The 13,601-nt window shown below is 53.9% G+C and overlaps 2 protein-coding genes across 7 annotated transcripts; one reads left to right on the top strand and one right to left on the bottom strand.

Moving 5' to 3' along the window:
- Positions 1-3: 3 nt before the first annotated feature.
- On the bottom strand, positions 4-8,622 carry CCDC159 (coiled-coil domain containing 159). Its single transcript, XM_032169737.2, has 10 exons — positions 8,508-8,622; positions 5,154-5,187; positions 4,815-4,903; positions 4,642-4,723; positions 3,824-4,019; positions 2,875-2,942; positions 2,715-2,791; positions 1,300-1,421; positions 997-1,079; positions 4-288 (listed from the first exon to the last, which is right to left on the bottom strand). The coding sequence occupies exons 1-10, from the start codon at positions 8,526-8,528 to the stop codon at positions 128-130; spliced, it is 933 nt and encodes a 310-aa protein (XP_032025628.1). The 5' UTR covers positions 8,529-8,622; the 3' UTR covers positions 4-127.
- A 79-nt stretch (positions 8,623-8,701) lies between these two features.
- TMEM205 (transmembrane protein 205) lies at positions 8,702-12,357 on the top strand. 6 transcript variants are annotated; one of them, XM_058425988.1, is made up of 5 exons: positions 8,739-8,932; positions 9,403-9,476; positions 9,582-9,620; positions 9,725-9,888; positions 12,015-12,357. In XM_058425988.1, the coding sequence occupies exons 3-5, from the start codon at positions 9,593-9,595 to the stop codon at positions 12,318-12,320; spliced, it is 498 nt and encodes a 165-aa protein (XP_058281971.1). In that variant the 5' UTR covers positions 8,739-8,932; positions 9,403-9,476; positions 9,582-9,592; the 3' UTR covers positions 12,321-12,357. The 6 variants fall into 6 exon arrangements, with proteins under 6 accessions (XP_058281970.1, XP_058281971.1, XP_032025625.1 ...); XM_058425987.1 differs by lacking the exons at positions 8,739-8,932; positions 9,403-9,476 and adding an exon at positions 8,702-8,720 and having other exon boundaries at positions 9,512-9,620; XM_032169734.2 differs by lacking the exon at positions 9,403-9,476 and having other exon boundaries at positions 8,741-8,932; positions 9,512-9,620.
- The last annotated feature ends 1,244 nt before the right edge of the window (positions 12,358-13,601 follow it).

Below are 13,601 nucleotides of genomic sequence, written 5' to 3'. Positions count from 1 at the left end.
GAGAGAGAGGGTGGGTCAGGGCCTGGCCCAGGTCCAGGGGACTCCGGGGCTGCAGGTTAGGGACTGCATGCCCAGATCGGGATCTGGGCCTGTTCCGAGGGTCTAGACTGTGGGAGTCAAGGGCAGGTCAGGAGGGAAATGGGTGGAGGGGGGACTGGGGAGGATCTGCACCGGGTGGGAAGGAGCGGCAGCTCTTGCTGAAAGGTGGCTGGGAGAGGTCCTGGTCAGAGTCGGAGTCAGAGTCCCAGGAGGGGAGTGGAAGGCTCAGGCGCCAGTGCCCCTTGTGGCCTGCAGGAGGGACAGGTTCCCTGAATGTGACCCTCAAGTAACCCCCAAATATAGGCCCTGTGTCCCTTCATAGTATACCTCACTGATACTTAAACCATGACCCCCAGTTCCCTTGAATGTGATCCAATGTGACACCAAATTATGACTTCAATGATCCTTGAATTTTACCCAATTGACACTTTTTTTTTTGAGATGGAGTCTCACTCTGTTGCCCAGGCTGGAGTGCAGTGTCACGACGATTATGGCTCACTGCAGCCTCAACCTCCCAGGCTCAAGCGATCCTCCTGTCTCAGCCTCCTGAGTAGCTGAGACTACAGGGGTGTCAGCTACAGGTGCACCATCACCCAGCTAGTTTTAAAATTTTTTGGAGAGAGGGGGTCTCACTATGTTGCCCAGGCTGGTCTCAAACTCCTAGACTCAAGTAATCCTCCCACCTCAGCCTCCCAAAATATTAGGATTACAGGCATGAGCCACTGTGTGGAGTCCCAATGGACTCATATAAGATCCAAGTGACTCTGAATGTGACCATGAATGACTCCTGGATGAAACCTCCAGTGACTCCTTAATGTGACCCCAGAACACTACTTAATGTGACCATAGAATAACACCCAACAGATGTGACTCCCAAATAGGATCTCTGAACATAGCCCCGCTGAGTGAAGCTAGACAGTGACCCCCCACCCCTGAGCAATTCTCAGCCTCCCTCACCTCTCAGGTTCGAGGCCCTGAGACAGGCCCCCGAGCACATGGTGAGGCCGTCTATGGAGTTCTGCAGCACGTGCACAGCAGACCTGCAGGAAGATGAGGAGCTGGGGGCCCTGGGAGACTCCACACTGCTCAGGGTGTGGACAGCAGTAGGGCTAAGGTTGGGGGCCGTGGTGGGGGTGAGTCCTAGGGGGTGAGGGAGGTCTGGACTCAGGTGGGCTCCAGGTTCTGGTGGTCACTGCCAGATCCCATTGGGGGAAGGGGTTCAGAGGAGGGTCAGGGGTCAGACTGAGGGCTGGGCATCACCATATATCACTCAGTTCCTTCTGGAGGTCATCCTTCCAGCAGCCACTGGCTCCCTGCGGTATCTCTTCAGTCTCTGGCCAGGCAGTTGTCTCATGACCCTGCTGCTTCATCTTGGTCAGGATCTGGGGTGGGGAGGGATGAGAGAACAGCAATCATAATAATAATGACAATAGTGCTGAGCATGGTGGCTCATGCCTGTAATCCCAGCACTTTGGGAGGCTGAGGCAGGCAGATCACGAGGTCAGGAGATTGAGACCATCCTGGCTAACACGGTGAAACCGCGTTACTAAAAATACAAAAAGTTAGCTGGGTGTGGTGGTGGGTGCCTGTAGTCCCAGCTACTCAGGAGGCTGAGGCAGGAGAATTGCTTGAACCCAGGAGGCGGAGGTTGCAGTGAGTTGAGATCGCGCCATTGCACTCCAGCCTGGGCAACAAGAGCGAAACTCTGTCTCAAAAAACAAAACAAAATAAATAATAATGATAATAGTAAAAGGTGACTGTTATATAGCACTTATTATATGCCAGACTGCATTCAAATGCATAATACTCAGCTAATACAGACACCTGATCAGGTAGGGATGAGTGTTTTGTTTTGTTTTGTTTTTTGTTTTTGTTTTTGGTGTTTGTTTCTTTTTTGAGACAGAGTCCCAGTCTGTCGCCCAGGCTAGAGTGCAGTGGTACTATCAGGGCTTAACACACCCTGAACCTCCAAGGCTCAAGCGATCCCCCACCTCAGCCTTCTGAGTAGCTAAGTCTACAGGCGTGTGCCACCACACCCTCTTATTATTATTATTATTATTATTTTTGTAGAGACAGGGTTTTGCCATGTTGCCTAGGCTGGTCTTGAACTTCTGGGCTCAAGCAATCCAACCACCTCAGCCTCCCAAAGTGCTGAGGTAACAGGCATGAGCCACAGCACCCAACAGGATGTTTTCTTTTTTTTTAAGATGGAGTTTTGCTCTTGTCGCCCAGGGTGGAGTGCAGTGGTGCGATTTCGGCTCACTGTAACCTCTGCCTCCTAGGTTCAAGCGATTCCCATCCTCAGTCTCCTGAGTAGCTGGGATTACAGGTGCCCGCCACCACACCCAGCTAATTTTTGTATTTTTAGTAGAGACGGGGTTTCATCATGTTGGCCAGGCTCTGACCTCAGGTGATCCACCCACCTCAGCCTCCCAAAGTACTGGGATTACAGGCGTGAGTCACTGCGCCCAGCCAAGATGAGTTATTATTACACCCATTATACAGATGAGGAAACTGAGGCTCAGAGAGGTCAAGTGACTTGCCCACAGCCAAACAGCAGTGAGTTGGCAGAGCTGAGATTTGAACCCAGGCTCCAATCTCATGGTGGAGGCTGGCTGAAATCCCCATCCCTCCCTCTCCCACTCCTCCCCAGGGTCCCCATCTCCTCCACTCACTTTGCAGCATTTCACCTGCGTTTTCTGCATTTTCTGAATGTTCACCAGGTTCTCTGAGATCTCATCCTCCTGTGCCTCTGTGGAGGGAGGGGGCTCAGGGGGACAGAGGCTGAAGAAGGACCCCCTCCCCACACACCGGCTGTGGGCTCCAGGAACTTACGCAGCTTCTGATAGATGAAGGTCACCTCCTCCCGCACCAGTTCCAGCTCCTCCCACAGGAACTTCTTGCTGAGGGGACAGCGCAGCCTAGACCTGCACTCCCTGCCTGGCCCCTGACATCCCATGCCCCTGTCTGTCCCTCCACCCATCCCCCCAAGCTCTGTCCCCTCCCCACACCTCCCTGCCCTTTTCCCCTCCCTTTCTACAGTCCCCCTACCCTCATCCCCATCCTCTCCTTCTGATCCTCAGCTTCCCATTCTCTCAGCCTCTCCCACCCCACTCAGCCTCCTATCACCTGGCCTCTACCTCCCCACCTCCTGTCCCCCGACTTTCTACACCCCCAGCCTCCTGTCCTCTCAGTCTTTCTGATCCCCTGGCCTCCTTTTCCATCCCACCTCCAGCTTTCTGTCTTCCCTGCCTTCTGGCCTCTCAGTTTCCCACTCCCCCGCCCCCACCAGCCACCTGTCTCCCCTGAGCCTCTCATCCCCTCCTCATTTTTTTTTTTTTTTAAGACAGAGTCTCGCTCTGCTGCCCAGGCGCCCAGGCTGGAGTGCAGTGGTGTGATCTCGGCTCACTGCAATCTCTGCCTCCTGGGTTCCAGTGATTCTCCTGCTTCAGCTTCCCCAGTAGCTGGGATTATAGGCACCTGCCACCACGCCTGACTAATTCTTGTATTTTTAGTAGAGATGGGGTTTCACCATGTTGGCCAGGCTGGTCTCGAACTCCTGACCTCAGGTGGTCCGCCCGTCTCAGCTTCCCAAAGTGCTGGGATTACAGGCATGAGCCACCACACCCGGCCTCATTCCCTCTTCTTGTCCCTCAGGCTTTCCACCATCCCTCAGTCCCCCTCCCCTAGGCGTCTGCCATTTCCCCCATCCTGCCTCCATTCCCCAGTTCTGGGTCTCCCATCCCTCCTGTGGACTCCAAGCTGCCCTCCCACCATCCCCGACCTGTCCCGGATCTCCTGGGCCAGCAGCTGCAGGCAGCGAGTGGTGCGGGCCCGCTGCACCTCCTCACTGTCACGCAGGGTCTTCTCCAGCCCCTGAAGGCCTTGGGCCAGGGCCCCATACAGCTCCTGCTGGCCCTGCTCCATGCCCCACTTGTGCCCCTCCTTCTCTCCCTGGTGACCTGTGGAGCTCAGCACCTCTGCAGAGAGTGTGAGACCTTGACTGAGCCCTGAGCCCACCCTGAACCTGGCTTGTCCTAATCTTGACCCTGAACCCAGACTCTCCCAATTTCTCTCACCCTGGCCTGGCCCAACTGATCCCAACAGGACCAGCTTCCAGCCTGACTTTTTTTTTTTTTTTTTTTTTTGCGACGGAGTCTTGCTTTGTTGCCCAGGCTGGAGTGCAGTGGTGTGATCTCGGCTCACTGCAACCTCTGCCTCCCAGAAAGCAATTCTCCTTTCTCAGCCTCCTGAGTGGCTGGGACTACAGGTGCACACCACCACGCCTGGCTAATTTTTGTATTTTTAGTAGAGATGGGGTTTCACCATATTGGCCAGGCTGGTCTCGAACTCCTGACCTCAGGTGATCCACCTGCCTCAGCCTCCCAAAGTGCTGGGATTACAGCCATGAGTGACAGCACCCGGCCTTTTTTTTTTTTTTTTTTTTTTAAGTACAGATGGGGTTTCACCATGTTGTCCAGGCTGGTCTCAAACTCCTGACCTCAAGTGATCCACCCTCTTTGGCCTCCCCAAATGTTGGGATTACAGGCGTGAGCCACCATGCCTGGCCTAGCCTGACCTTGATCTCTGGCCAGTCCTCACCTTCAAGCTGCTGAATCTTGATTTGCTGCAAGCAGCTCTCCTTCTCCAACATGGTCACTGAGTGGTTCAGGAACTCGAAAGCCTGGGGGAAAGAGGTCAGCCTTGGGGTGGGAGGAAGGAGGGGAGGGCAAGGAGAAACAGACGTTGCTGGGGGCAGGGCCAAGGTGGTTCACCTTGGTCTGGGCCTGTAACTGGCTCTTGAGCGACTCAAGTTCACATCGCAGGAGCTTCTGGGAGTCGGGAATCATCACAATGGTCTTGGCTGTGGGCAGAGAAGAGGGTGAGCCAGGGCTGTAAGGGGTGGGGTCTGGGACAAGGGCAGGGCAGAGGTCAGCAAAGGCTCAGAGTAGCAGTAGGGACAGGGAGTAAGATATAGAACAGGGGCCCACTCAGCCTTGGGCAGGAGTGAATGGGAGACCATGGCAGGGGGTCAGCTGATGCTGGGGCAGAGGGTAGAGGTAGAAACCAGCAGGTCTTCCCCACACAGTTTCGTTGGAAAGGAGATTTCTCACCTTTGACTTTGGAAGAGCTGGTCTCCAAGGGCTTCTAAGGAAAAGAGATGAGATGGGAGTAGAAATTTGTCCCGAAGCTGCCTCCTTGCTCACCTCAACCCAGTTTTGAGGGCTGGACAAGAGTTGGATCTCCTCAGTTCTACGTGTCCCAAACCATAAGTGCAGGCAAAGCTGCACTCCAGGCATATTCATGCACCTCCCCCTTGGGCTGCATATGCTCAGAAGTGCACTTATGTGGCTGAGAGACGATCACAGCCAAATCCCCATGGAAGACACACAACCACACTCTTTTCTTCCATTCATTCCTTCATCCATTCACTTAAGACTTGCTTAGCCTGGGCCTGCTGAGTGCCAGGAGCTGTTCTAGGTGCTGAAGAAACACAGTGGGTGCGTTCATGGGAGTCTCTCTGCCCTACAGCCCCTTCCCTAAGCCCCACAGCAGTAGACTGCAGTGGTTTTCTGCATTGAAGGGGTTTCCCGGGTAGGGGTGACCTTAGCTACGTTGTGATGCCTCTTCAAAACGTCCTGGTCATTACAGCACTCCTTCTGCAGGTCTGGACTGGGGGAGGGGGCAGCCTCATGTGGTGGAGGCCCCGAGCCCCACCCTGGCCTGCTGTCTGCAGTCCTCACTGTGTCCCCAGAAGCAGAGTGTCCCAAGGTCTCTGGCTCTGGGGTCCTGGACCAGTGAGGTGTACACTCCAGAGCCTTGTCCGAGGAAGGGCCTAGGGGTGAGGGCTTCCTTGAGGGACAGTGTAGGGCACTCCTCACATTCCCAGCCCCTCCCAGTGTCCCCAGCCCTATGGGAGCCCCCTAACGAACCCCAGTACTTGTCACACTTCATGTTAGCAGGCAAACACACGCTGGAGGGTGAGGGAGGTGAGTAGAGGCAGGACACAGAGTAGTCAGGGTCCCAGGGTAGGCCGGCCAAAAGAGGGTCGCTGTGAGTAGAGAAGCAGGGGCTGCTTTGAGATAAGTCCCCATGTCCCCAGTGCCCCCAGACCCTCCCTGACATACCAGAGAGGCCTCAGCCCTAAACTCAAGGCTTCTCAGTTATGGTAGGAGCCAAAGCTGGATAAAATATGATCCCAAGGCCGGGCGCGGTGGCTCACGCTTGTAATCCCAGCACTTTGGGAGGCCGAGGTGGGCGGATCACGAGGTCAGGAGATCGAGACCATGGTGAAACCCCGTCTCTACTAAAAATACAAAAAATTAGCCAGGCGTAGTGGCGGGCGCCTGTAGTCCCAGCTACTTGGGAGGCCGAGGCAGGAGAATGGCGTGAACCCGGGAGGCAGAGCTTGCAGTGAGCCGAGATTGCGCCACTGCACTCCAGCCTGGGCGACAGAGCGAGACTCCGTCTCAAAAAAAAAAAAAAAAAAGATGATCCCAAGGCCAGGCGCGGCCGGCAACAGTGGCTCACGCCTGTAATCCTAGCACTTTGGGAGGCCAAGGTGGGAGGATCACTTGAGGTCAGGAGTTCGAGACCAGCGTGGCCAATATGGTGAAACCCCGTCTCTACTAAAAATACAAAAACTAGCTGGGCATGGTGGCGGGCGCCTGTAATCCCAGCTACTTGGGAGGCTGAGGCAGGAGAATCACTTGAACCTGGGAGGCGGAGGTTGCAGTGAGCCGAGATTGCACCACAGCACTCCAGCCTCGGCAACAGAGTGAGACTCAGTCTCCAAAAATAAAAAACAACAACAACAAAAAGATTATCCCAGCCCCAAGGTTTGGGCTGGGCAGTGAGAAGGACCCAGAAGGCCCCAAAGAAAAAAAAAATCAGGCCTTAGAAGAGTCCAAAGAAAAAAGGGACCTTGACATTGGCTTAAAGGAAGGGCTTTCCTGGCAGGGAACAGCATGTGCAAAGCTTGGAGGTGTGTAATCACATGCTCTATGCTGGTAAATTCATGATGGCTGAATCGAGGTCCAAGAGGAAGCAGCAGGAGGTTAGCAGAGCAGCTCCAGTAAGGCATTGACGGCCAAGACAGGAGCTTGGACCTGGCCCCACAGGTGAATGCCAGCTATAGAGTGTGAGCAGGAGAGGCAGGGCATATCTATTCAATAAATGTTAGCTGAATTGGGGCCCAGGCTGTGCTAGAAGAGGCTGGGAACAGGAAACAGCTGAGCTCTGGGTCTCACATTCAACTCCCCTCCCCCTCCAGCATAGCCAGATACGGCACAGATGGAGATATCTGGGGCAGGTCTGCCTGGAGAAACTTCTAGGTGAAAGGCACCTTGCCCTGAGTCACACTCAGCCTGTTCCCCCAAATCCTCTAGACCTTTCTCTTCTGTCACCCTTGCCAGGCCCTCTGCCTGATTCAGTCGACCTGGAAGACTCCTACACGCTCTTCAAAACTACTCAGGCTGGGCAGGGTGGCTCACATCTGTAATCCTAGCACTTTGGGAGGCCAAGGCAGGTGGATCACCTGAGGTCAGGAGTTCGAGACCAGCCTGACCAACATGGTGAAACCCCATCTCTACTAAAAATACAAAATTAGCCAGGCGTGGTGGCGCATGCCTGTAATCTCAGCTACTTGGGAGGGTGAGGCAGGAGGGTTGCTTGAACCTCAAAGGCGGAGGTTGCAGTGGGCCGATATCATGCCACTGTGCTCCAGCCTGGGCAACAAGAGTGAAACTCCATCTCAAACACAAACAAAAACTATTCAACATATCTTCAGTAAAATCTTCCTTAATCCTTTTTAAGGCTCCTATTTTCTGAGCACCTAACTGAGTGCCAGGCATCCCCTAAGCATTCACTGGATCTTCACACCCATCCTGTGATGTACACGTTTTTCTTCTGCCTGAAATGTCCTAAGCTGCCCCTCGGAGAGTCACTGCCTCAGGGAGGTCCTCACTTCCAGGGACTGCAGAGTATGATGGTTAAGCAGGGAAACTCTCCAGCTAGATGGCCTGGGTTCAAATCCTAGCTCTATCCCTTCCAGCTGTGTAATACTGGTCGCGTTCCTGAACCTCTCCATGCCTCAGTGTCCCCAACTATAAAAACGAGATGTCATAATATTCACCTTACTGGGATGTCGTGATTAAATAAATTAATCTATGCCAGTGCCTGGTATAGAGTAATGGGAAGCTGTGTTTGTTCTGGAATGTCACGCTGAGAACCTGGGACTTACGGACCATGGGAAGCCTGGGAGGCTTGGAGGGGAAAAGGAGAGGCATTTGAGAACCAGCTTAGGTCCCCAGTCGTTCCTCCTCTCTCCCCGTCCCATCCCGGTTGCTGCTTCCGTGTCCCTCCCGGGAGGATTATTTAGGGAAGGGGGAGGGGTCATCATCCTGGCTCTGCCCCATGGGTTGTGAAATCTGCACCCGCCAGTCTCCAGAACCCCACCTACCACATACCACCTGTTCATGCTCTCCCATCAGGGACCACGAAGCCAGTCCTCAACTGTGACGCTGAAGTTTGATCCCGCGGGGACACCATCGCATTAAAACGCTCAGAGACTGAAAGAGTCACAGAGAGGGGTGTGGCCGGCATTTTTGTTCCGCCCCTGCCTGAGTAGCCGAAGGCCTCATTGGCGCCTTCACGCTTCAGCTGCGCTTAGTAGCCGCGGTGTAATTGGATAAAAGCCCGTGGAGGGGGCGGGATCCCAGGGGGGTTTCTACGATTAGTCAGTACCCAGGAGGGCGGGATAGAAAGGGTGCAGATCTACGACCCGATTGGCTTCGGGCTCAGCTGGGAGGCGGGACGAATTCTTGGTTGGGGGAAACCCACGAGGGGACGCGGCGGAGGAGGGTCGCTGTCCACCCGGGGGCGTGGGAGTGAGGTACCGGATTCAGCCCATTTAGCCCCGACGCCTCTGTTCTCGGAATCCTGGTGCTGCGGGTTGGGGTCCCGGTTCCTAACGGTGGGATCGGTGTCCTCGGGATGAGATTTGGGGTTTCCTCGGGGCTTTGGTGGGATTGGTGTCCTCAGGATGAGATTTAGGGTTTCCTCGGGGCTTTGGGGATCTTCACCTAATATCTGGGATTATTTTATGAGAGGAGTGGTCTTGGCTGTCAGAACTGGATCCCTGGGGTAATATTTGGGAGTTAGTGGAGTGATCTCTGAAGACCTAGGGCCATGAGCTGGAGCTGCTGGGGCTGAAATTTGGGGCCTCTGAAGTGGCATGGAGATTGAGGTCCAGAGAGCCTGAGATCCTGAGGGCTGACATTTGGAGAGATGGGGTCGAGGGTTGTCTTTGGGCCTTGACTGCTTTGGGCCTTTCTCACTCTTATTCCCGGGCTGCTTTGTCAGAATCTCTGCTGGATTGGCCGTAACCCTGTCCCCGAGCGGGCTCACAGGGTCTGAAGGCCACGCACGAAGCAAAGGTAAAGTTCTGAGCCACCCGGTGCCTCCTTCCCAGGACTGCAAGATGGAGGAAGGCGGGAACCTAGGAGGCCTGATTAAGATGGTCCATCTACTGGTCTTGTCAGGTGCCTGGGGCATGCAAATGTGGGTGACCTTCGTCTCAGGTAGGGACCCTCAGCTTGGATGTCATGGGTACCTGGGGTGGGGATGGAAATAAGAGGGGAACCGGGAAGTGCCCTAACACCCCTGTGGTCCCCATACCCTGCAGGTTTCCTGCTTTTCCGAGGCCTTCCCCGACATACCTTCGGACTAGTGCAGAGCAAACTCTTCCCCTTCTACTTCCACATCTCCATGGGCTGTGCCTTCATCAACCTCTGCATCTTGGCTTCACAGCATGCCTGGGCTCAGCTCACATTCTGGGAGGCCAGCCAGGTACGTGGGTTTGAGTGCCACTGCCCTCTGGAGACTTGTTCCCAGGACCCCAGTGAGCGCCTATGGCTACACCTTTTCCAGGAAAAAAAAAAAAAAATGGCCAGGCATGGTGGCTCACGCCTGTAATCCCACTTTGGGAGGCCGAGGTGGGCGGATCATGAGGTCAGGAGTTCAAGACCAGCCTGACCAACATGGTGAAACCCCGTCTCTACTAAAAATACAAAAAAAATTAGCCGGGCATGGTGGTGTGCACCTGTAATCCCAGCTACTCAGGAGGCTGAGGCAGGAGAATTGCTTGAACCCAGCAGGCAGAGGTTGCAGTGAGCCAAGATCACACCACTGCACTCCAGCCTGGGTGACAAAGCAAGACTCCATCTCAAAAAAAAAAAAAAAAAAAAAAGGAAAGGAAAGGAGAGGGGAGGGGAGAGGAGGGGAGGGGAGGGAAGGGGAGGGGAGGGGAGCCCCGTCTTCCTGATAGATACAAAGCTGGGCTCTGGATACCCTTGAGCAGTGCACAGCCTGTACAACAGTCCCCAGCAGCCGTGTCTATCCCCCAGCATCTCCCTGCTAGCTGCTGTTCCCTCTCCTCCCGCTGGCTGGGCCTGCTGCCAAGCTGTGGTGACTCAGCTGAGCTGGGACATTGACCCCAGCTTATTGTTTAAAAACCAGCCCAACTGGGAATTTATGGTTTCCTACCCCCTTCCACACATTTTTCTGGCCACAAGGGAAGAAACTATCTCTGCATCTCAGATTTCTCTGCTTACTCTGGCCTTCCCTTGCCTGCATTATGTTTCATAGATGTGGGTACGTGAGACCTGACAGGTGTTTCAAGAATAATCTCATAGACAGGAGGGGATTATGGGTAACTAGAACTTCACAGACTATTTTTTTCTTTCTTTTATTTATTTATTTTAATGAAACAGGCTCAGAAGGTATTCAAATACTTAAAAAAATAGAGATGGGTTATAGCAATGTGAGAATGGCAAAAACATTTTTCTTAATTAAAAAAAAGTAGGGAGGCTGGGTGCGGTGGCTCACGCCTGTAATCCCAGCCCTTTGGGAGGCCGAGGTGGGTGGATCACGAGGTCAGGAGCTCGAGACGATCGTGGTTAACATGGTGAAACCCCGTCTCTACTAAAAATACAAAAATTAGCTGGGTGTGGTGGTGTGCGCCTGTAATCCCAGCTATTTGGGAGGCTGAGGCAGGAGAATTGCTTGAACTCAGGAGGCGGAGATTGCAGTGGGCTGAAGTCATGCCATTGCACTCCAACCTGGGCAACAAGAGTGAAACTCAGTCTCAAAAAAGGAGATGAGGGTCTTGCTGTGTTGTTGTTCAGGCTGGTCTTGAACTCCTGGCCTCAAGTGATGCTCCCACCCCTATCTCTGAAAGCACCGGGATTACAGATTACAGACACGAGCCACCATGCCTGCCTTCAAAGACTTTTTGTTTTGTTTTGTTTGTTTTTGAGACAGGGTCTTGCTCTGTCGCCCAGGCTGCAGTGCAGTGGTGCAATCTTGGCTCACTGCAACCTCTCCCTCCCGGATTCAAGCAGTTCTCGTGCCTCAGCCCCCTGAGTAGCTGGGATTACAGGGGGACAGCCCCCACACCTGGCTAATTTTTGTATTTTTAGTAGAGACAGGGTTTTGCCCATGTTGCCCAGGCTGGTCTTGAACTCCTGGCCTCAAGTGATCTACCCACCTCAGCCTCACAAAGTGCTGGGGCTATAGGCATGAGCCACTGCGCCCAGCCACTCAACGACTTTTTATTCACTCTCTGTGAGTCCAATGTCAGCTTCTGGGGTCTGGGCTGTGGCCACTGAGGAAAGAGATCCTGCCCTGGGGACTTTCAGTCTGAGTATCAGAGAAGAGGCTCGGGAGGTTTTGGGGGGGATAGAGGAGGTGGGGATGGAGCCTTTCCTTCAGAGCTCCCAGTTTCAGAGTAGAAGAGCTGGAGTTCTGCTTTGGGTCCCTCAGTCTGGGTTCAAGGAAAGAGGGGGAGGCAGGCTTTTTGATCCAGTGCTGTCCCCACCCCCACCCCTGTGCTGTTGAGGATACAGAAAGGCCCTCCCTAGGGCCCCTCTGGCCTCCCAGGCATGGCTCACCTTCTCCTCTGCTGTCCCTGCCAGCTTTACCTGCTGTTCCTGAGCCTTATGCTGGCCACTGTCAACGCCCGCTGGCTGGAACCCCGCACCACAGCTGCCATGTGGGCCCTGCAAACCGTGGAGAAGGAGCGAGGCCTGGGTGGGGAGGTACCAGGCAGCCACCAGGGTCCCGATCCCTACCGCCAGCTGCGAGAGAAGGACCCCAAGTACAGTGCTCTCCGCCAGAATTTCTTCCGCTACCATGGGCTGTCCTCTCTTTGCAATCTGGGCTGCGTCCTGAGCAATGGGCTCTGTGTCGCCGGCCTTGCCCTGGAAATAAGGAGCCTCTAGCATGGGCCCTGCATGCTAATAAATGCTTCTTCAGAAATGGCTGCTGTCTTTTTTTTTTCCCCCATGAGAAGCAGAGGGAGGGGCAGGCAAAGGTAGAGCCAAGAGCCTCAGTTTCCCCATTCATGAAGCATGATGGTTTGGAGTGTCAGCCATTTTATCCTGTAAGCCTCTCCTATAATGATGCCCATTTACTGAGCACCTGCTGTATACCAGACATGTTGTTAACCACTGACATATCATGTATTATTTGTTTTGTTTTGTTTTGAGACGGAGCTTCACTCTTGTTGTCCAGGCTGGAGTGCAGTGGTGCGATCTCAACTCACTGCAACCTCTGCCTCTGGGTTCAGCGATTCTGCTGCCTCAGCCTCCTGAGTAGTTGGGATTTGGGATTACAGGCATGCTCCACCACGCCTGGCTAATTTTTTGTATTTTTACTAGAGACGGGGTTTCTCCATGTTGGTCAGGCTGGTCTTGAACACTCGACCTCAGTGTTCAAGTGATCTGCCTGCCTCGGCCTCTCAAAGTGCTAGGATTACAGGCATGAGCCACCGTGCCTGGCTGTTTTGTCTTTTTTTTAATTTTTTTTTTGAGACAGAGTCTCACTCTGTTGCCCAGGCTGGAGTGCAATGGCGCGACCTCGGCTCACTGCAACCTCCGCCTTCCAGGTTCAAGCGATTATTCTGCCTCAGCTTCCTGAGTAGCTGGGATTACAGACACCTGCCACCACGCCCGGCTAATTTTTGTTATTTTTAGTAGAGATGGGGTTTCACCATGCTGGCCAGGCTGGCCTTGAATTCCCGACCTCAGGCCATCTGCTCGCTTCAGCCTCCCAAAGTGCTGGCATTACAGGTGTGAGCCACCACGCCCAGCCTGTTTTGTCTTGTTTTTGACAGGGTCTCGCTCTGTCACCCAAACTGGAGTGAAGTGGCATGATGATAGCTCACTGCAGCCTCCAACTCCTGGACTCAAGCAATCCTCCCACCTCAGCCTCCAAAGTAGCTGGGACTACAGGCGCATGCCACCAGGCCCAGATGGTTCTGATCCTAGAGGACAATCATATTTCCAACCCTACTGACATTGGGGGTGGCCATGTGACTTGCTTTGGCCAATGAAATGTGAGCAGAGGTGGCATGTGTCCCTTCCAAAGAGAAGTGCATAATTTGCTGCATTTTCCCTTCACAAAACAACCATCATGGGAACCAAACCTTATAGCTGTTGGGGCCATGAAGTCTTTGGGGGTGCTTGTTACTAAGCATAACCCAGCCCTTCCTAACTAATGCA

Source organism: Hylobates moloch, unplaced genomic scaffold, assembly GCF_009828535.3.
Source record: "Hylobates moloch isolate HMO894 unplaced genomic scaffold, HMol_V3 SCAFFOLD_12, whole genome shotgun sequence".
Classification (NCBI taxonomy): Eukaryota; Metazoa; Chordata; class Mammalia; order Primates; family Hylobatidae; genus Hylobates; species Hylobates moloch.
Note: the sequence above shows the minus strand (reverse complement) of the source record. Positions and strands in the feature narration are given on the sequence as shown.

Excerpts from the sequence above, each read along its gene's own strand:
- CCDC159 (XM_032169737.2), bottom strand. The coding sequence starts at position 8,528 with ATGGGAGAGCATGAACAGGTG. Across the intron at positions 5,188-8,507 it reads TGGGAGAGCATGAACAGGTG|AAGCCCTTGGAGACCAGCTC; the intron begins GTATGTGGTAGG and ends TCTTTTCCTTAG. Across the intron at positions 4,724-4,814 it reads AGTTACAGGCCCAGACCAAG|GCTTTCGAGTTCCTGAACCA; the intron begins GTGAACCACCTT and ends TCTTTCCCCCAG.
- TMEM205 (XM_058425987.1), top strand. The coding sequence starts at position 9,521 with ATGGAGGAAGGCGGGAACCTAGGAGGCCTGATTAAGATGGTCCATCTA. Across the intron at positions 9,621-9,724 it reads GTGGGTGACCTTCGTCTCAG|GTTTCCTGCTTTTCCGAGGC; the intron begins GTAGGGACCCTC and ends CATACCCTGCAG. Across the intron at positions 9,889-12,014 it reads CATTCTGGGAGGCCAGCCAG|CTTTACCTGCTGTTCCTGAG; the intron begins GTACGTGGGTTT and ends TGTCCCTGCCAG.